This window comes from Eleutherodactylus coqui, chromosome 2, assembly GCF_035609145.1.
Source record: "Eleutherodactylus coqui strain aEleCoq1 chromosome 2, aEleCoq1.hap1, whole genome shotgun sequence".
In the NCBI taxonomy this organism is placed as follows: Eukaryota; Metazoa; Chordata; class Amphibia; order Anura; family Eleutherodactylidae; genus Eleutherodactylus; species Eleutherodactylus coqui.
This window is the reverse complement of record NC_089838.1, coordinates 201,615,673-201,638,203: the sequence shown is the minus strand read 5'-3', so window position 1 is coordinate 201,638,203 and position 22,531 is coordinate 201,615,673. Positions and strand designations below refer to the sequence as shown.

Here is a 22,531-nt window from a genome sequence, read left to right as displayed (position 1 = left end):
GGTCCTCTCTTATAGATGAGGGACCTTTAACAATGTTATTAATATACACCTATAGTTGTAATAAACAATGGTGGTTCTTTATTAGAACACTAGGTGGTTACGATATTATCCACCTGTAGTTATACAAATAATGGTACCCAGTACGTCAAGATGATGGTAACTGGTTTGTACCACTAATGGTAACCAGTACATGAAAAAATAATGGTAACTGGTACAATGATCACATTCCAGGGGTCCGATGGTGACAGCCCTTTACATGCTGCAGTCACATAGACTGCAGTATTTAAAGGGTTAACAGCAGAGATCAGTGGTTTTCTCTGATCTCTGCTGTAAGAGCTGGTACCAGGCTGTCCTCTGACAGCCAGGCACCAGCTCTCCCTGCCACAGAGACCATCTGCTTGCTTCTGACAAGCCGATGGTCTCTATGGCAACCTGTAAACAGACTAGTGCAGGGGTTTGAAATTAAAAGCGGGAGATTGCCGGCAGATCGGCATTATCTCCCTGCTTATGATTTCAAAGTCCTGAACTGCTCAGTGTGGGTCTGCACAGGCAGAGCACAATGCCACAGCTTGTGGCATTGTGCTCTGCAGCTCCCATAGTGATACATAGCCCGGAAATCTTCCGGGCTATATCGCTAAGGGCAGTGGAGCTCGTCAGGGAAAATTTCCGTGCGTGCCACTCAATGGGTTAAAGGTTATTCCAGGTATTGCACCCTTACTATAATATATATGGAACCTATTCTTGAGGAACACCTCTGCGAGAGCTACTACTCCTCCTACTGTTGCTACAGCTATTGTCATAGCTACTACGACTACAACTAGTAATCCCAGTGTGGAGGACATTTTATGTCTTTTGGTTTGCTGGAGAAACAGTTTGTTCCTTTATTTTTTTTGTGTGTGAATAAACACGATTGGACTGTTACCATTTGCCTGATGGTTAATCCCTGATGTTCCTACAGTTGACACCTGGGAAGGGTATGGTTTTATAGACATTATGCTATATGTTTGAGTAACTAGACCTCTATGGTAGACAGGGTAAAAACCTGTTTATTTAGTGACCAGATGGCGAGGCACTTGGATATGTTCTTGTACACTGTGACGAATGACAACAGTGTGAAGACTTATGAATTATGTTAATTTGCCACAATAAAGGGCAGATTGCCTTAGTTTGTACCAAACTTCTGGCCTGGACTTACTCTACCTCACAGAGGAAAGATGGCGATCTGAGGAGCTAACAACCCGCAAGTTGTTATACCAATATTATATACACACAGTGTGTATTAAAAGTCTACACATCTGTTAAAATGCCATGTCTTTCTCATGTTAAAAAATCTGACAATGCTGAATCATTTTAGCTCTACTTCCACCTTTATTGTGACTCCTTATCTGTACACTTCCATTGAAAAACAAACTGAAATCTTTTAGGGTGAAAAAATGAAGAAAAAAAAAAACAACTAAAATAATGTGACTTTGTTCAGAATTAGCTGCTCTTGGAGAAGCCCTGGGGGAAAAAAAACTAGCCCCGCCCCCTATCTCTCCAACTATGCCGAGATATGCAAGAGATCCTCTGTTGCTCCACCCCCTTTTCCTCCAGGGGATTTGTAGCCTGCTTCGCGATCTTCTATTGAATTCAATGGGGCTGCTGCCGGCCCCATTGAAAGCAATGGGCGATATCGCTGATTTTTCTTAGCGCTGCGAGGCTTGAGTAAAGACATCGCAAGTGAGAATGAAACCAATGGTTTCATAAGCATGCGTTTTCATCACTCTCGCATCGCAGGAAAATCTATCGCCAGTGGATAAGAGCCCTATGAGTCTCTGCTGTATGTACTTCTTACCTCTAATTTCTCTCTAGTTCTTCTCTTGTAACCCCTTATCCTTAATATACGCTACTTTCTCTACATCGTGAGACAAGATTACTTTGGTGCCTTTCCATATAACCCTATTAAAGCAACCTCTACTGCTAAATATCGTAGTTCTTGCCTCAGGCTTTGAGTGTAAGAAATCATGAAAATGCTGAAAAAAATTATATAAATGAGTAATAGTGTATGATATAAGAGCAGAATATGGTTGCTAATCTTCATTAGTAAACGTTTGGTCCCTAAACTTTAGTACACCATCCATTGTCTTTAGACGGAGAATTACAGTACCTGTTGCCATGGTTGTTGTGCATGGGTTTCCTTCAACTTTTTAACAGTCCCTGCGGCAACACCTTGCTCAGAATCCAGTAATACATTGGTAATAGCTCTGCAAATAAATCTTGATCCATTTTTTCCAGTCCAAGTGTTGTTAATGAGGACTGCACAAAGCATGGTCTGTTTTGCTTCCTACACTTCCAGATGGGAAGTCAGCATGAAAGGACATTTAAATCAGAAATATTCTAGTTCAAGTGAGGACAGATAGAGGACATATGGATGTATTGTAGAATATCCTCCTTTTGGGCCAGCATTTGACTGATAATATTTATGGATGAGTGGATATCAGGGTCAATATTTCAATGCAATGATTGTAATGTAAGGTAATGTCATGTCACACCAGGTGTGTCCATAGCTTGATGCAGATTTGTCCCACATTTCTTTTTATAAGCAGGTGCTCGCAAATAGGGCCATGGCATGTGAATGGCATAAGGCAGATTACATAGTAACTCCACAAAAGTTACTAATCCTCAAAACTACAACATGTTTGTTTGTTTTTTTACTTAACCAGATAAAGTGTATTGAAAAAGAATCAGTATACAGGGATAGGGGAATGAAAAGAATTGTGTGATACATAGTTAACTAAGTTTATTACGTAGACAGTGATTAATCGGGTATGAAAATTGTCCAGCGGTCGAGTCCAGACTGTTTCCATGGAATTGACACCCGGGGGCAAAGTACTGTGAGTAAGGCTGCGTTCACAAGAGCGTATATCGGCTCGGTTTTCACACCAAACCGATCTACGTCCTCCCCATCTGCGGGGGGGGGGGGGGGGGAGCCTGGAAGAGCCAGAAGCAGGAACTGAGGCTCTCGCCCCCTCTGCACTATTTTCAATGAGAGGAGGCGGGATGGGGGCGGGGCTAAGGGCCACGAATTAGCCCCACCCCCATCCCACCTCTTCATTGCAAATAGTGCAGAGGGGCGGAGAGGAGGCAGAGAGGGGGCGGGAGCTCAGTTTCTGCTCCTGGGCTCTTCCAGCCTCCCCCCCCCCCTGCACATGAGGACAACGTATATCGGCTCGGCGTGAAAACCGAGCCGATATACGTTCGTGTGAATGCACCCTAAAGGTGCGTTTCCACGGAATAATTAGAGTTCAAAAATCGATGGATCGTTTTAGTTTGTTCAGTGTAAACCCAGCGAACGATCATACAATGAATGATGGTTCATTTGCTTGTCATTCATTTCATGCAAGCATGAAAATTGTTGGCTTGTTCGCTAATCATTCCATTTAAATACCGATCATTCAGTTGTTCTCATTCACCGGTACAGTGAATGAACAACTGAACAATTTGCGAGCTTGTATAACAGGCTTCATGGGCGAACCCTGACATTGTTTGCTCATGCGAATGATAAGTCGCTCCGTTTAAAAGCACCCTAAAGCCACTCTCACATAGTGTCGGCAGAACGCAGCGATTTCAATCATAGTGTTTTGCCACCGTTTTTATCGTTTTTGTGTCCGGACACATTTTGATGGGTGATTAGGTGCGTTAAAAAGCACAGAAAAATATAGCAGACAGCTCAGCTTTCTCGCGCATGTCTGCGAGGCCCTGTTCAAAACAATGGGAGTGTTTTAGTGTGGCGTTCAAGACACCATGGTAATAAGTACATGTGTGAGAGTGGCATTAGATGGATAGCCAAACAAGATAAACAGTAGCCCCATATTGTAGGTGCAAAGCAAACGCTCAACATGAAAAAACTGCAAAAATTCAACAATCAGTTCCTACAATCACCAACCAGACTACAGAGTAAACAAGCCAAAAAACAAGCAGAAAAGTACAAAATCACCTAAGCTCTGAGCAGGGGGTTGGACCAGATGACCCTGGAGGTCTCTTCCAACCATTCTGTGAAAAAAAGAAATAAAATAGGCAAGAAAGTAATGATGGCCCTGAAATATGTCCTGTAATTAACCCCTTAGTGACCAAGCCTATTTGCGCCTTAATGACCAGGCCAAATTTTGGAAATCTGACATGTGTCACTTTAACATGCAATAACACCGTAAAGGCTTTGCACATCCAAGTGATTCTGACATGGTTTTTTCACCACATATTGTACTTAATTTAGGTGGTAAAAGTAGACTGATATACACAAATTCTATTTATTAAAGCGCCAAAATTGAGAAAATTTTTAAAAACATTGTCATTTTTTTCACATTATCGACTGCAATATCTCAAATATGTGCAAACATACTGAACAAATTTTTGATGAGATACATATTTCCATCTGTTTACTGGATTCTGGGTGCACATTGGAAAAACATTTTTTTTAACCATTTAGGAGACGTACTATTTTAGCATTACTTATAGAGATGAGCGAACGTGTTCGGCTCCGCCCCTTTTCGCCCGAACACCGAACTTTGCGAGCAATTCCGTGCTCGGGCGAAAAAAGTTCGGGGGTCGCCGTGGCAGCGCGGGGGGGTGCGGCGGGGAGTGGGGGGGAGAGGGAGAGAGAGAGGGCTCCCCCCTGTTCCCCGCTGCTGCCGCCCGCGCCGCCGCGCCTCTCCCCGCCCCCCGGCGCCCCCCGAATCTTTACGCGCGGACACTGAAGTCCTCGGTAAAGCCGGTGTCCGGGTGCGTAAGTGTTCGTTAAGAACACGTTCGCTCATCTCTAATTACTTATCAACATTTTGAAGAACACTTTATTTTCCTGCACCAAGCCAACATTGCAAAGGCTAATAGGTGTCAGAATAATAGATACCCCCACAAATGACACTATTTTAAAAAATACACATTTGAATGTATTCATTGAGGGGGCTCATGAGTATCCTGACCCCACAGTTTCTTTCCAGGAATTAATGCAATTTAGAGGAGAAAAAAAAATTATATTTTAGCAAATATGTAATTTAAAACACAGGATTTTTTTTCTGTAGTGCACATGAATATGAGGATTTGCACCCAAAATGGATACCCCAGTTTGTCCTGTGTTCAGAAACATCCCCGTTGGGGTCCTAATCTTGTGTGTCTATGCACCATGGGGCCCAAACAGGGAGGTGCAGACGGTGGCTTTCAGAACAGACAATTTGCTTGAAGAGGATTTAGGCCCCATTACACACTTGTAGAACCTTGAGCAGCCAAAATGATGGAGAACCCCCCAAATGACCCCAATTCGAAAACTAGACCCCTTAACGAATTCCTCTAGGGGTGTGCTGCGTATTTCTACCCCACAGTTTTTGAATGAATCTGAGCAAAGCAGAAGGAAAAATTATGATATTCATTTTTTTGGCAATTGTGTCATTTTAAAAAACGTTTTTTTTGTACAGCATACACATGAATGAAGACTTTCACCCCAAAATGGATAGCCCTGTTTGTCCCATGTTCAGAAACATACCCATTGTGGCCCTAATACTATGTCTGTATACACAACAGGGCTCAAACCGAAAGAAGCATTAAACTTCAACTGTTTTAACTTTTACGTAATCGCCATTATCCATTGAATAAGGGCAATCATGTGACTGGGGACCACATAATGCGGCCCTCGGTTACTGCTCCAGGCTCTATGCTACCTTTAGTAGCCAGGAGCAAGGAGACTTTCAATTTCCGGGCCCTGCCCAGCTTCTGCGCTTGCGTCCACCACTTTGCCGATGGGCGCATGCACCAAAGTTGGGGAAGGGTCCGCAGATAATGATCCCATCAGGGGACATTGCCAGAGGCCTTAGGTAAGTAATTTCACCTCCGCTCACAGATCGGATCCGTGATGGGAGGTTAAACTTATTATTTTTTTTTACTTTTACGTGATCACCATTTTCTATTGGAAAATAGTGATCACGTGACGAGTGACTGCGTACTGCGTGAGGGGGGAGATGAAACTTTTTTAAAAAAGTAAAAAAAAATGTGAAAAAAAAGTTTACTTGTACATATGGCTTGTGGTGACATCTCTCTGCTCTAAGCTACACATGGGAGCCAGAGATATTTTTGAATTTCCTGGGCCACGTCGGACTCCACCAGCAGAATATCGCAGCGGAGTCTGACACGGCGCCCCCCCCAAAGACCCCATACTCACATTTCCGGATCCGCCGTGAGAGTCCTGTCCGGCACGCATGTGCAGTGCAGCACATGACGCGCCAGCGGTGGGCAGTGACGCTTATTTGTGCTATACATACTGTGCTCACAGCGGAAATATCACGGGACAGACGGCTTCCATTAACTACAATGGAAGCTGACCGCATGTATTTCCTCGGAAGATAGAACATGCCGCGATTTCTTTCACGCTGCAGAAATCCGCGGTAGAATACCGCAGAGTGAGCATTGGAAGGCAGAAAGCTATCAGGTTCAATAGAACATAATAGCTGCGGAATAACACCGTGGGAAACGCGGCAGAAATCTGTCTGTGGGCATTAGCCCTTAGTAGTCCATAAAATCAAGCAAAAAGTGGCAACAATACAAGGTTCCACTATAGAATGAAGGGGGTCAGACAACACAAAACATTGTGTAACAAAGATAGGCAAGCGTAATAAATAACTCCATATAAACAAATTCATAGTGTATAGATATATAAAACAAGAGTGCATAAATGTAAGATGTATACCTGGCTACCTAGGATAACATCTTACGGTATGTAAAAGAGCAAAGTGCTAATACTACTGATACTAACAACAAAACGGCTGAAAGCTAGTTGGAATAGAAGAAAAACACAAAATAGCAGCATATAACTCAGCGTTAGTCTCGCCCACAGAATGGGAGGACTACTTAGTGCACCTATTTAGACCACTGAGTGCATTCAGCAGTGGGTTTGAGTGCTGATAATAGGGGAACAAGGGGGAAGAATAAAACTTCCATCCCCAGACTCAGCTACTTTGAGCCTATGACCTTAGCCTTTAAGGCTCAAAGTATCTGACAGTCTCTCTAAACAGTGGGCAGTTGTCCCTTTTTCCAACTATATAATCGAGTCCTGCCAAGCAACAGTTTCTTCCCTATGATGTCACTAAAGAATTCTCAATAGAAATGGAACTGACAACATTGCAGATGAAGGACAGTCTTGTAAAACTAATCAGCAATGGCCTCATATGTCTCTTCCTCATTCATCACATGTATCTTCATAGTGCTTATACCAATGATTAATGTATACAGTTTGGAAGGTAAGTCCAACCCTAAGACTATATTAATAACTCCCAAAGCATAATTAAAAAGTAATCCTAAATATCAAGCTGATGTAACAAATAACATGCTAACACCAGGAGTATTTATGTAAGGTTGGAAAGTAGAATAAACTGATAACAATGGGTAGGAGCAATCATCTGATTATCTATGGAACCATCTCATTGTACTTTTTGTTGCTTTGCTTTTATTAAATCTCATTTACCGGTAAATGTTTCTGACATGAAAGTAATTCTTTTCTCAAGACTGTGGCAAACGCCCCCTGGTGGCAGAGTTTGGCAGTTCGCGAATTGTTGGTGGAGTAGACTCTCAACCAGGAGCATGGCCATGGCTTGTTAGCATACAGGTCCCAACTCGAACTGGTCATCGGCACTCTTGCGGAGGAACACTACTTAATAAGTTATGGGTGCTAACAGCAGCACACTGCTTCAAAAGCAGCAAAAGGTAAGGAAGGCTATAAGAAATTGATAGAACTGCAATTCCATATTGATGGGTTAGTAACATTAGGACTTTTAGAAATAATATAAATAAACAATGTCATACAATGAATGGTTAGCAAAAAAAGGTCAGTTATTAGAGGCGCTTACTTGAATGACAGAAATTTTGCAGTAGAACACAGGATATCCATAAGATAGGAGATAACTTGCTGATTGGTGGGACCTCCACTGATCTGGATAATGGGACTCCTGTGTCCTGCTCTACTGTCACTGCAGGGGTCTCTTCTTCCCCCACAGTGACATCACTAAGTAGGGCGCTGACTAAGCATGCGCCATAAGTGCTCTATTCACTTCAATGGGAGTGACTGAAATACACAGTGGGCGCGCATTCAGGTATTCAACCGTCCCACTGAACGTAAATGGACAGCTGGTGTGCTTGCATGACCAGCCCTCCATTCAGTTTCCTCCCTACTGGGGCCAGTAACCCTGCAGTGAGGAGGACGGGGGACATGGAAGCCCTGTTCTTAAGATAGTCAGGGGTTTCAGCGGTGAGACCTCCACCGATCAGCATGTTATACCCTATCCTGTGGATAGTGGATAACCTGATATTCTGATACAATCCACTTGAATAAGTGTCAGGACACCTTAGGGTAGTCCTTATACTGAGGCTGGGAATCTTGATCTCCACAGTTGTCCTCACCAGGTAGGGCTCCACTCTTAACTTCCAACACTAAACTGAAACCATGTGATGACCTATATATTTTGCCAATATTTGGATCCTTGGTAGAGATAAGCGAGCACCCAAATGCTCGGGTCCGCATTATTAGAGTCAAGCTTTTGGTAAAATTCGAGAGCTCTACTCAAGTAACGTACCCCATTGACTACAATGGGAGACTCGAGCATTTTTGTATGTGGGACGCCGGGTCCCGAGCTCTTTTTTTTCTCTCTCTCTCTCTCTCGGGGTCGAACACGATTTAATGCTCGTTCGAGTAACGAGCACCATCGAATACTCTAATACTCGAATGAGCATCAAGCTCGACAGAGTACGTTCGCTCAACTCTAATCCTTGGAGCGGTAATGTAATAGTGTAGATTCGGTTTTCCTGAAGGAAGATGAAAACATCTCCTAAGCGTTGTTGCTCTTAATGTTACTCTAGATTGAAGTACAACCAGAAGAGTTAGCTAGTTAAAACCCTTTAAAAAGTCCCATGAAAAAGCAACACGTATTTTATATAGGTTCAGAATGTGTGTAAGTTAGTAATGCTTTTTCCAAATTTAAAGGTCTGCGCCCAATTGGAAAATTATATTAGGGGGACACCAGCTGTCTGCGGTTTCCCAGGATGCACAGATACGTTCAATCAAGTCATACGTTGAACACGAGAACTACGACCCACGGATAGAGGCCAATGATGTTGCCCTTATTGAGCTAAACTCATCAGTGAAATATAACGACCATGTGCAGCCAGCCTGCTTACCTACTGCCACCATGAACATCACAGTATTCCACCCTTGCTACATAAGTGGCTGGGGAGTCATGGCTGAAAAATGTAAGTAATAACCATCACCTATAACTCCTGGGTAAAGTAAGCAGTAGTGTCTAGTTCATCTAGTATGCGGCAATTCATAGGATTTATGAAGTGCTCACTAAAAAGCCTTCACCTTAGTACACCTTCACATGTTTCTATAACTAACCTATTCCATAGCCACTTAAATTGCTATTTATTTTAAACTATTCTCAGATAGCAGCATGTATTCTTCACTCAACCTTACTCTTTTCTGTATGGCATTTCACTCTTGCTTTAATAGCTCAGTTATTTGGCTTCTCCATAGGAGACTGACAACAAAAATAATGGTAATGCCAATATGACAGCAACGGCATTTTACTGGACAAATGCACAGCATGCTGTGCTATGCTGTCCTCAGTTCTGTGCCGGAGATTCCACACAGGTCCTCAAATGCAGATGTGGACCAAGCATAAACAGTAGCTTAACCCCTTCCAATCCACTGTCTGACGTCTGAAGACATTATGATTTAAGGCTGTACAGCTCCGATATTGGAAGATGTTCGTCTGGGTTCTCTTACTGTATATTGCCAGCCTCTCTGCTGTCGGAGCCTATCCAACCTGTCACCTCATGCAGTACTGGCTTTAGCCAGCAGATAGCGCCATTGTATAACGGCAGAAAAAGAGTAAGCCCCCTAGGAAATCCAGGATACAAATTGGATTGGAAAGGGTTAATGCATTTTACACTTTCTACTAAAACTGGGGACAGAAGTGGTAACCGGCAACTTTAGAAGTTGGAAAGATCTATGTCTAGTCATTCAGTCACCCATATACATAAAAAAGAACAGACACTTTTCAACTGTGAAAATCAGAGATAGAATCAGATTGGTTTTTATGGGAAGTATAAGGGTACTTTTACATGGGACGACTGTTGGGTGCCTTACAACGATCCCAGCAATTATTACTCCTGTGCCTTCCCATAGAAGCGAGGATCACTCACTCAATGGAAATGAAGCATGCCATTTGCCCAACTTCAATCTGAGTAAACAGGCCAAAAAGTCACTTTATTTTTAGGTTAGCTAAAAATCAAGTGACTTTAAAGAGTGAGGGATTCTCATTCACTTGCCCTATACGTTTCCATGTTTGCACCTTAGGCCACCTAAACAAAAAATGAAAATACCTTTGAGCAGTTATACATCAAGAACATTACCCAAACCTCACCAAGGTTAGTGACAGACGGCCTTAAAGGGGTATTCCAAAGACTGGGCAAAATTTTCAAAAACTTCCCTAACATTTCCACTTAGTCATTATTCCAAACATCCATCTAAACTAAACTCCAGTACCTTTTTTTGCCGACCTTCACCACTGTTACTTCAGATTTCTACATTATTTAAAATGGCTGCCGAGAAGTGCATAAACTACATCTTCCACAATGCACCATTGCCAGTTGCTGATGATTGCACATTCATGACTGTACAAACTGTCTCTTCATCACAGAATTTGAAGGCACTGAGCATGCCTGACCAGTAAAACAACAGAGCCTACAAGTTGAAACCATTGGAGAACTAAGTAGGGGAAGGATAGGGGGAGGGTGGAAGACCACAGGTAAAGCCATATTTCTGTAGCTTTGTAATACAAGTTATAACACAATATTGCAAGATTCCATGTTATTGCCTAAGGAAGTGTTATGGGAATAAATCATATTCCAGAAGATTTCACTGATCTGCTCCAGATTGGTTATAATGAGAAGTTTCATGCATGAATATATGTATTTGAACTGACTAGTGTTATTTGTCAGCCCCCAATACCCTTCTGATTTAGTCAAAGGAAATACAATACATATACAGTTGAACATGACTCACCAATTACATGCACGCCTCCTAATATCATAACAATTCATAATTGGCCTAGTATGCAATGACGCTGATGATTAACATATGTTTACTCCCCAGGTGTATGTCGCTATGTGAACATGTAATTCGTATATACCTAAGTAGCATAGACTTTATTAATATTCTAATCTGGACCAAAGGAATGCAGTAAGAGATAAGAAGTTTTCCCCCCCTTGTGAGCTAGTGCTGGAAAGATGCGTAGGAGTTTTAGCTTCAACATTGTACTTGTACATACCAGGGTATAATATTGAGCTTGTTAACCATTTAACTGCTAGCTATTTCCTATGAAGGTGGACATAGGAATATAAATATGTGCCTAGGCTGATTTAAGAAAGACATTTATATTATTTTTACTACAACAGTAGTGTATAACTTTCACTTTGAATCGTTGGAGCACCCCTTTAGCTACTATTTGCACCAGAGGACAACAGTCCGTGGGCTGCTCATAATACACAGACAATGTACATTCACGGGTACTGAATGCCCTATTTTTCATGCATAAAATGGACATGAACAGGACATACCATGAGGTTTTTTTTCCACATTGGGTTCATGTGAAAAAACATTCATATATATTATAGCCTCATAGGCTATAAAGTGGTCGTGTGTTGTCTATGGAATTACAGACTGCCTATTGCCTGAAAATATGGCCATGTGCCACTAGCCTTACATGTTGACAGGGAATATGCATTTAACTTTCAATTAGTATTTCAGTAGTGATCCTCTCCTATGCCATGAAAAGATGGTATGATACCAATGTGAGCCAATATTAAGGCAAGTGTTGCCACTGAGAAAAGGGCTATGTGCTGTATTAGGAAGGGGAAGCTGAACAAAGTTATCCAGGGTAGACCACTTATGTATTACATTGATTTGAAAAGTCTTACATATAGTGGCCTTCATGCACAATATTGCTTCATCTAGATTATTATTTTCTACAGCTGCGGAAACAGCCGACATTCTACAGGAGGCTAAAGTGAACCAGGTTGATCTCAAAAGATGCAACAGCTCTAAGTGGTATAACGGTAGGATCTGGAAGTACAACTTATGTGCTGGATATGAAGAAGGTAGAATTGACAGCTGCCAGGTAGAACTTCCAATAAGAGTGGCTAGCAATATTCTCAATTTCCCTATAAATCACACATTTACTATTATGTAGAATGTAACACATGCTGATAATCTCCTTGCAACTATTTACAGGGTGACAGCGGAGGACCCCTTATGTGCCGGGATGAAGATACCTACAAATATTATGTGACTGGTGTCACAAGTTGGGGGAGTGGTTGTGCGCAATCACAGAAGCCCGGTGTGTACACCAACACCCAGTACTTTTTAAAGTGGATCCAACAAAAGTTGGCAGCCGTTGTACCATCTCCAATACCTAAAGAGGAAAATATTCTTCCTACATGGAAAATTGTTCCTTCTAATAGAAAACCACAGCCTAACCCATTCACTAAAAAACCAGTTAAGCCAACCCACCAACCTCCATGCCATTCGCATCCTAAGCAGATAACGTCCAGTAAACACTAAAGACAACTATTAACCTATAGTGAGCTACCATCAGAGCCAAGTCACTTGGTATAGTTCATAAATACAGATAATGAGAAATACATGTTTATTGCATTCTATGTGCTTTGTGTTTTCTGTGTATGCGTCTTGATTATATTGAAAAGAGAAGCTTTGTACAGTACTCTATAGCCCAGGGCCATTGTCTTTGGGGAAAGTAGGTTCCCTTCTTACCATTAACAGATGACAGTCAGCCACGCCTGTGACATAAAAGGTTTTAAAGGGAGTAGTCTCACTAGATCAGGTTAAGCTGCCAGACGTTTTCATCACCAGGCTTCCAGCTAAAGGACCTGTCCTAATCAGCTTGTCTGGAAATGAAAAGGAGTTGTCCAAACTATACATTCCCTCCAATGAATTCTAAGTGTATAGGCTATGTATATGCCACGTTTCCAACGCGTTCACTATGTATATTGGGAAATGCTCCTGAGTATATACCAAACTAAGAATTTCTCTGTGTATACAGGGTGTAATCAAGAAGACTGATCCAGCACTATATCTTAGTACTGGTATCCCGTATTGAAATAATAGCATAGTTGGATTGGAAGATATGGATGCACTACACGATGGTATAACGCATGGGCCCCCGCAACATATATTTCAATTTTGTGGTGCGGTTCCTGTAAGAGTGAGAATAAAAGCCCGATTGCAAAGTTTAAGAGTAGCATGTGAGCAGCAGAAAAATTTATTTTCCGCATTTCCGTGGGACTGATGCTATGACTGAAGCAAGGAAAGAGTATTTCAAATGGCCTCCTTTTGCTAGCATACATGCATGGAGCCATTCAACATTGCAGTGTAAGGCTGACGCTATCATTGTAGGACCGTGTTAGTGAACGGCAAAGTGCCGGTTCAGTGCAGATGCAATGCACATTACTTGTAATAGCACAACCCATATCAGAAGACAATGCAAATTGCATCGTGAACATGTGAATTGGAATTTGGCGCGTTTGCTTCATTGGACATGTGTTCATTCCAGGGACTCTCAACATGGATCGGTATGTGAATCTCCTGCAGATGACGATGGACAAACACTTGGATGATCTGCACCTATCGTGGGAGGAGGAGGCCACTTCAATTACACTTTTCTTACTTAAGTCTTAGCAGCAGTTCCACAAGATGTAGACGTGGATTTCTGCTTCTCACATGCTGCTCTTCAACTCTTCAAATTGGGTTTTACATTCTCTCTCTCACAGAAACCACAACACAAAATTAAAATCGATGTTCTGAGGCCCGCAGGGGCCCGTGGGCTATACCATTGTGCAGCGTATCCATATCTTCCTATTCAAGTATGCTATTGTTATTTCTGTATAGGACACCAGTATAGAGATCAGTGCTTTTGACTGCACCCTGTATAGTGAATGTTCACCACAAACGTGACTGGAGCCTAAGCTCAAGTAGTACAATAATGAAACCTTTGTGTTACTTTATTTTTTTTAATTTATCATATTGTGCTTGGGTATTCAAATCAATCATTGTCTTACACTAGCTATAGAACTTTAATATTACATAAACTTAAAGGGAACATTTCAGTTGTATGTCTCTACCTTCCCTCCAATTTGGCGGTTCCGGGTCCTGTTTTTGGGGATCCAAGATAGGGGACACAATCCTCAGACTAACTAATCTACACAAAGCATTGATAGTGTTAATCTAGCAATGCACTATACCTTTTGTCTGATTGGCTACAGCTGGCCATGTAATCAGCACTAGCCTATCAGAGAGCAGAGAGCAGTGAACAGGAGAAAACGGAGCCCAAAACTGGTAAATCTGAGGGGCGGGCGAGAAAAACAACTGTAGGTAATACAGGCCCCACCTCTCTTGTCCTGGGACAGAATTTTGTCTTGAAAGTGGAGAATCACTTTAATGCAGCTCCTAACTGCCAAACACTATTGCTACTTTAGCTAACCACTCTGCAGTAAGGAAGCAGTGTCTATGGCCCTGACAGGTCCCAAAGAAAGTTCCAACCTTGGAGTGTGAAGGCATTTAGTAGAAGTGCCCATTTTAAGAAAGTACGTACTACAATCTAACCACCAGTGGTTGCTTTTAACAACTTCATTGGGATAAGGAGCTGACTGATGGTACAGACATGGTTAATAATGCTGAATGTTTTTATTACACTAAATTAGCAGCCAATTTTTAGGAGAACTCAACTGGTTTATTCTATCGTGTTGCGGCGCACGAACAGTGCCATTTCAACTGGCTCAGCATCCAATTATACAGTTAGACTTTAGGAACAATCCCAAGGTCACAGATTGGCGGAACAGCAAGCCATATTCAAGGCAGAATATTTGTAAACTGTGAAATATGCTGGACTACAAATACAGTGTCCATGATTGAGTGTACAGTAGATTGATAACATTCGATATGTGTGCAGCCCAGCCATTAGAACAAATACAAATACATAGATTCCAGCATGATGCACAGCTTACATACAATCTGTGCTCTGGTTTGCGCTAGAGATTCAGAATGAAAAACAATGTCCACAATACACACCCACCAACGCTCCTGTCATTTAAATGGTGACCATGCTGGTATCTACAAGAGTGATGACCTTGCATGGGCACAGATCAGTGAGAAATATTCTGGCCAGGATGAATTTGTTGACATCAGTCTGCGGAGTTCTCATTTGGTCTATAAAGAATTTTACAAACTTGTTCCTATAGCCACTAATACACTCTGTAAAAGTGAAATGGCAACACGAAGAAAGAAAATTTATGGAATTACGTAAATCACAGGATCGATTAACAGGTTAGTGATACACAAAGGATGAAAAAATGGAAACAAAATAATCAAAACATTGCAATTTATTGATTATCGAATATGACCACCATATGTAGAAATATACATTCTAGCACACCTAGGCATGCCATTAGTGAGGTTATTAATGGCTGTTCGAGGAATTTTCTGCAACAATGAATACACTTGGGCATACAAATCATCAAGACATGCTGCTGAAAGCTCCCTTGGCAATTGCCAACCAACAGTGTCCCAGATGTGCTAAATGGGAGACAAGTCTGTAGACGCTGCAGGCCACGGGAGCATGTTTAGGCCACGTAGGTTGCGCACCGTTGCACAAGCATTGTTATGTTGAAAAACGTCTCTTGGAACACTTTGGAGAAAAAGCCGAATCACCGGTTCCACGACCAAATCAATCTAACACCAAGCAGCTAGTGTACCTGGAATGAAGACTCGAAAGGTTCAACTACTGTACATTATGCCACCCCACACAATCCCGGGCTTTGGACAGGTGGGATGTTCCCTCGTGAAGGTCACTTCATGGCATTGCTCAAGTGGTATCCACATTTGTGTCAGAGACAAAAGTGGGACTCATCGTTGAAGAGGACAGACCTTCATTCCAGTCTCCATTGCCATCTTGCTCTGCACCATGATAGTCTTTGAGAATGGTAGCCCAATGTCATGCCAACACCTTCTGATGGGTTGTTTAGACACTTTTCAACGCCCTAGGTTTGGGATGTGACATCCAATTTCACTTACAGTACAGAATGAAGATCTGTCCGTGCAGAGATTCGCCTCTGTGTGCCTATTGTTGCATATTTACACATGATTTAGACACAACGATTATCACTCAAAAGCCATCATCTTAGCGATAATCGCTGTGTCTATCTTGCGCCCGTTGTGCAGTTTTCGTTAAAGATTCACTCATCGTTGTCTTTCAGTCCACTTAAAATCAGTCGTTCGGCTGTTTGCTTCTCGTTTCGTTAAAATGACATTTGTTCAGCCATTCAGCGATTTGAGGGGAGTTTTTAATCATTTGGCAAGGCGTAAAGTGAACAGGCTACAGACCCAGCGATTGGCTGACAGGAGGACAAAGTGCTCATCCAAACAATCGCTCAATTATCATTTATTTTTCGTTCAATGCAAACCCTACACAACGATAATACAACGACTGAAAAGCCCGGCCGCTACGTCCATTTTCCAACGATTTTTGTTAGCTTAAAAAGTCAGTCTTTAAAAGCAAAACCATCGCTCACTTTTAATCGTTATAATGAAAATTGGATGATAATCTATGGGTCTAAATAGGGTATTAGTCTGCACTGAACATTTAGCTCCCTCATATTGCAATCTGGCTGCCTGCATGCCTACTAGGGGATATGGTGAATGAGCCTGCCCTGCAGAATCAGGTGATGCATATTTTTCTGTAAGTTAAGGCCCATTTACATGGAGCGATGATCGCTCAAAAAAAAAAAAAAACGCTAAAAAGCGATCGTTTAAGCAATAATCATTGTGTCTAAACGCGCGGACATCGTGCACTGCTAGTTAAAGATCGTTAAATTCAGGCCAACCTAAAAATCATCGCTCAGCCTTATCAGTTCTCCATGGGTAGTGCTGATAGCATTGTTTCCCGCTGGAGAACAAAGGAACTGAATGGCAGATAAGAGCCCCCGGGCCACTTTTGGGTACATTTGATTATATTGTAAAACTTTTTTTTTTTTTTTAATGATAGCAGGGAGAGAAAATGCATCAATTCTGCCATAGATTTTTTTTTACAGCGTTAATCATGCAGCATAAATGACACAATCCATTTTTTCTGTGGGTCGGTACGGTTACAAGAATACCAAAATTCTTACATTTTTTTTTCCACTTTTCTGCAATAAAACCCTTTTATTGGAAATTTTTTTTTTTTTTCTAAATCGCTGCATTCAAAGTCCTGTAACTTTTTTATTATTTTATGTACGGAGCTCTGTGAGGGCTTATTATTTGCAAGCCAAGCTGTAGTTTTGCATTGGTACCATTTTGGGGTACATACGGCTTTTTTGATTACTTTTATTGTGTTTTTAGAGAGGCAAAATGCTAAAAATTAGCATTTTGCCTCAGTTTTTAAGCATTTTTTTAACGCTTTTTTCCGTGCACACTCAAAAGCATGTGCAGCTTATTGTACACGTCGTTACGGATGAGACAATACCAAATATGTGGGGGTTTAATTTTTTTTTAACCTTTTTTTATGCTAATATGAGAAAAAGCATAAAAAAGGATTTTTTTACTTTTTTTTTTAATTAATTTTTTTATCTTTTTTTTTTCAAAACTTATGTTCCCCTGGGGGACTTTGACCACAGTACTGCCCATCGCTGTGATAAGGCATAGCAGGGCTATTGCCCTGCCATACCTTATCGCTTATACAGCGATAATAGGCATTGGTAATACAAGACGCCAGTGTCTGGCATCCTGTTGCCATGGCGACAGGCCGGGCTCTCGTGATAACATCACGGGAGCCAGCTAAAGACACAGAGGGAGCACGCTCCCTCTGTGAAGTCTTTCCCTCCCGTGATCTACTTGGATCGCGGCAGGGAAGGGGTTAACAGCGGGGGGCGTATCCCCAATGCCCCCCCGCTGTTGCAGCGGGACGCCGGCTGTGACTGACAGCCGGCTTCCGCTGCAGGATAGCGCGAGATCATATGTGATCCCGCGCTATCCCCAGGACGTACATTCACGCCCTGTTGCTGGAAGTACCAGGCTGCCAGGACGTAAACTTACGCCCTGGAGCGGGAAGGGGTTAAAGGCTTGTCCATGGTGTTGCAATTTTAATGTTGAGGAATAATGGAGTGTATGTTTTTTCTTAACTATAGATGCCATTCCATTTTTAGTAGTAGGTTGAAGCATGTGGTTACATGCAATATTATATATGCTTGGATTTACAAACATGTGAATTTGGTACATTTTAAAAAATAAGATCTTGAAATAACAAGTTTTCTTACTAGTAATCAGTTTTCAATAAGCCCATGACAGCACCCATCAGAGATGGCCTCACATTACATTGGTTTCTAAAGACTAATAATTATAGGAAATTATATAGTACAAGTGTTTTTGGTCTCTGCTACATGCACATCTCACACACAGCTCTGCTACGTTACTTTCACATATGAGCTGCACGCAATTTACGAAGTTCAGCAGCTCGCTGAGGAGACATGTTCACTTGTAGCTTTCGTATATCTGCTGCACGAGATTAACGAACTTTAGCTGGTAGCTGAGGTGAAATCGTGGCTTGTCGCTGTGTCATGTAAGCTGCATTAGCTTCACAGCGGCATTGATCCCTTTGTGGTGACAAGTTTGCACAACAGCAATGGTTAGTTTCACCACTGGACTTCAGGAGATGTGAAGATAGTGGTGAAAGACTATGCTTCAATGTTGTTGGTCAATATGTATTGCCAGCTATGTATGTAGACATTTGGGAGGTGTCATTTATTGGAGTCTCCACACAGGTCTCAGGCTGTCTCAACATACAAACTGCCAGACTGAATACTGGTGTATCCATAGCAACTGAGGCTGCAGAGGTTTGTGGGGGATGTAGTCCACCCATAATCCCCAATTCAGCTGAGAGACTATGTGACTGAAAACATGACGGTGACATCATCACAGGTCCTGGGAGTACACAAACTATGTATGTGTAATTTGTGAGGTGTCATTTATTGGAGTCTCCACACAGGTGTGCAGATGTCTCACAAGCAGGCACAGACTTCCAGACTGAGTACTGCTGTATCCATAGCAACTGAGGCCATGGGGGTAAGAGCCACTAACTGACATTCACTATTTGGCAAAGTACAAAAGGTTTATAGGTAAAGTCCAAAGGCTATCAGGCAATGCCCAAAGGCTTATAGGCAATGCACACAGGCTATAAAACACAAAAGACTTATAGGCCAAAGCATCCAAGGCTGTTTAGGCCAAAGGTTATATTGCCAAAACACAAAGGCTATTAGGCAAAAGCACAATGACTCTGGCAAAACACAGAAGGCTATAAGCCACAGGTAAAGCACAGGGGCGTATAAGTCAGAGCAAAGTACAAAGACTAAAAACCCAGAAGGCTATAAGCCCAAGGTCAAGCTCAGAGGCTATCAGCCCTAGGCAAAGGTCATACAGGTCTGGGTATTGAGCACACAGAGCCATCCTGTATAATTTTTCATTCACGTAGGGTTAAAGGGGTTGTCCCGCGCCAAAACGTTTTTTTAAAAAATTCAATAGGCCCCCCGTTCGGCGCGAGACAAACCCAATGCATGTGTTAAAAAAAAAAAAGTTTAGTACTTACCCGAATCCCCGCGCTGCGGCGACTTCTTCCTTACCTTAGCAAGATGGCCGCCGGGATCTTCACCCACGATGCACCGCGGGCTCTGTGCGGTCCATTGCCGATTCCAGCCTCCTGATTGGCTGGAATCGGCACACGTGACGGGGCGGAGCTACGAGGACCAGGTCTCCGGCACGAGCGGCCCCATTCACCAGGGAGAAGACCGGACTGCGCAAGCGTGTCTAATCGGGCGATTAGACGCTGAAATTAGATGGCACCATGGAGACGAGGACGCTAGCAACGGAACAGGTAAGTGAATAACTTCTGTATGGCTCATAATTAATGCACGATGTACATTACAAAGTGCATTAATATGGCCATACAGAAGTGTATAACCCCACTTGCTTTCGCGGGACAACCCCTTTAAGGTAAAGGCAGAATCCAAGCTCATAGGCTACATTCACAAGAGCACAAAACTGGCAAATATGAATTCTATTCTTCTAGATGTACACATGAGCAATGTGATGCTGTGAGCCCAAAAAAACCAAAACGCTGCATTTCCTATTTTTTCACGTTGCTTGGAACACATTGCTTTCAATGAGACAGTCAAAAAAAAACATTGCATGCCGTGTGATGTGCACGCAAGTGCTATATAGTGTTTCACATCGAAATCAATGCATGAACAAGCGCTGGAGGATTGCAATTTCCCAGAAGTCATGCAAGGCAGTTTTGCATGAAAAATGCCTTGCATTCACAGGTAAAATGCAAGTTGACGAGTGTGATATCGGTTCAGGTTTCTTGTTTAGATATCGCACTCACCCGCGTGAATGTAGACTCCGTCAGGGTAATTCTAATCTTGATTGGCTGGAGATAGTCTCTGAAAGCGTTCAAGCCTTCCCCAGCTTCCCTCCTCCAATCAGTGGAAATATTAGGCGTTGCCCAAATTACTACACACCTAAATTCCATCTGTTGATGGAAGCACCAGATATAACAGAAGGTCCCACACATACCACAAATCTCCGGTCCTGATGCAGCAACACATGTAGTATACCGCCACTAAAGGCTTTTCCTACAACTGTAGAAGGATCCCATGAAAGGAACTTCCCTTTGTAACCCCCAAAGACAGGGGAGCACATCATCCAGTACTGCAGGAGACAAGAGGATGATTTCAAGATTACCCAGTGGCTCCCCATGGAGATTTACACTGGGACAGGTAATCTGTCAAACCATAGAGTTTTGGGAGTAAGGCGCTGCAGTCCACCACTTTTAGAGATCTGGAGAAATCCTTGAAAAAGCAGAGGCAGCCAACCAGCAGCTACCTGAGCATTTTTTGACCTGTCCCGTGGACAGGAATCAGGAACTGAGGAGGTGAAAGCTGCTCCGCCTTTAAAGAAATCTGGGAGGTTCCCGTTTCCTGTCTGGATAGGAGGCGGCCTCTCATGGCTGCTGTTATGGGCCCAAAGGAAAGTTCCATGATTGCTATAACAAAATATGGGACGTAGAACCTTTGCTTAATGCGACCCTCTACTCCTGGACAAACATAGATGGCCACACCACTTCTCTGACTACATGTTACACACTGTGTGTTAAGTATGCATCATTAGTCTAAAACACTACACACTGCTTTGATTGGCTAGTGCTGCATCAGGTAGGTCCACAACGTGCATCAGGTAGTCAAAGAAGCAGTGTGACCATCTCTGTTTGTTCAGGAGCAGAAGGTCACTTTAAAGAGAACCGGTCACATTGAAACAGCACCATAAACTAAGTTATGACATTGTTGCTGTAGGTGATGGGGAGTCAGGGAATGTAATTTTTTTACTCACCTGCTCCCTGATTCCGGCTGGTGAAGATTGTGCTGGGCATGAAGATATGACTCTTTGTTGAGTGACGTGCGCACACTCTTACATAGACTTGTATTGGAGGGTACACACATGTGACTCAGAAGAGTCATATCTTAGTGCCCAGCACGAGCTTAACCGGCAGACACCCCGGGAACTGGGCGAGCATAAGGCGAGCTCATACGACCGGGTCAGATTCTGCATTCAGGAAACCCACAGCAGATTCCAGCTGTGAGCCCGGACAGTGATGCCGTGTATGGCGCATACTTGTATTGCGTATAACTGCGTACACGATGCAATTGCGTATGGGCTGCGGGTATATTTGCAACCATAAAGCGCAACGGGCTCAATGGTCGCGGATTCTTTGGTAAAATAGAACATGCTGCGTTTTATTTTCGGCTAATGTGAGCAAAATCGTGTAATCTCATGTATTTGATTGAATTGCGTATTACCGCGGATCATATGATAATGGAATCCACAATTCAAATCCGGTTATGCGAGACCGGTCTAAAAATTACATTCCCTGACTCTGTCACCTACAGGAACGGAGTCATAACAGACTTTATGGTGCGGTTATAACGTGAGCAGCTCCCTTAAACGTGTCTCATTGAGATGTTTTTGTGTGGTCTCATTAGCAAAGATCAACTTCTCATTGAGAGGACCCTAATGAAAATCCATTAGCCCTTGGGATTGATAAAGCATTGCCAGCAGTGAGAGGGCAGGCGTAGTGTGTTTTTGATGGTGGAAACATATTTCAGAAAATTACAGCCATTTTTCTGGTGACATAGCCACAAGAAAGTTTTTTTTTGCAGGAGAAGTTGTATTTTTCAATTGTGCCATTTATCATGGCATATAATGTATTGAAAAACTGTAAAAAATTTGAAACGAGGTGAAATGGAAAAAAAAATCCACAATATTTTATGTAGTACTACTTAAAAAAATACCTTTAAAAAAAAACCAAAACAACTGCTTTCTGTCGCCATCCTCTGACCGCTAAAATTTTCCATCAAT

General features: G+C 42.4%; 1 protein-coding gene across 1 annotated transcript in view; it reads left to right on the top strand.

Annotated features, from left to right (window-relative positions):
* The window catches only part of ACR (acrosin), a 42,449-nt gene extending 29,812 nt beyond the window's left edge, over positions 1 to 12,637 (top strand). The window contains exons 7-11 of the mRNA XM_066589325.1: positions 7,227 to 7,262; positions 7,527 to 7,725; positions 8,999 to 9,264; positions 12,049 to 12,194; positions 12,308 to 12,637. Of these exons, the coding sequence (XP_066445422.1) occupies positions 7,227 to 7,262; positions 7,527 to 7,725; positions 8,999 to 9,264; positions 12,049 to 12,194; positions 12,308 to 12,637 (977 nt within the window). The remainder of the gene's footprint in view (positions 1 to 7,226; positions 7,263 to 7,526; positions 7,726 to 8,998; positions 9,265 to 12,048; positions 12,195 to 12,307) is intronic.
* The last annotated feature ends 9,894 nt before the right edge of the window (positions 12,638 to 22,531 follow it).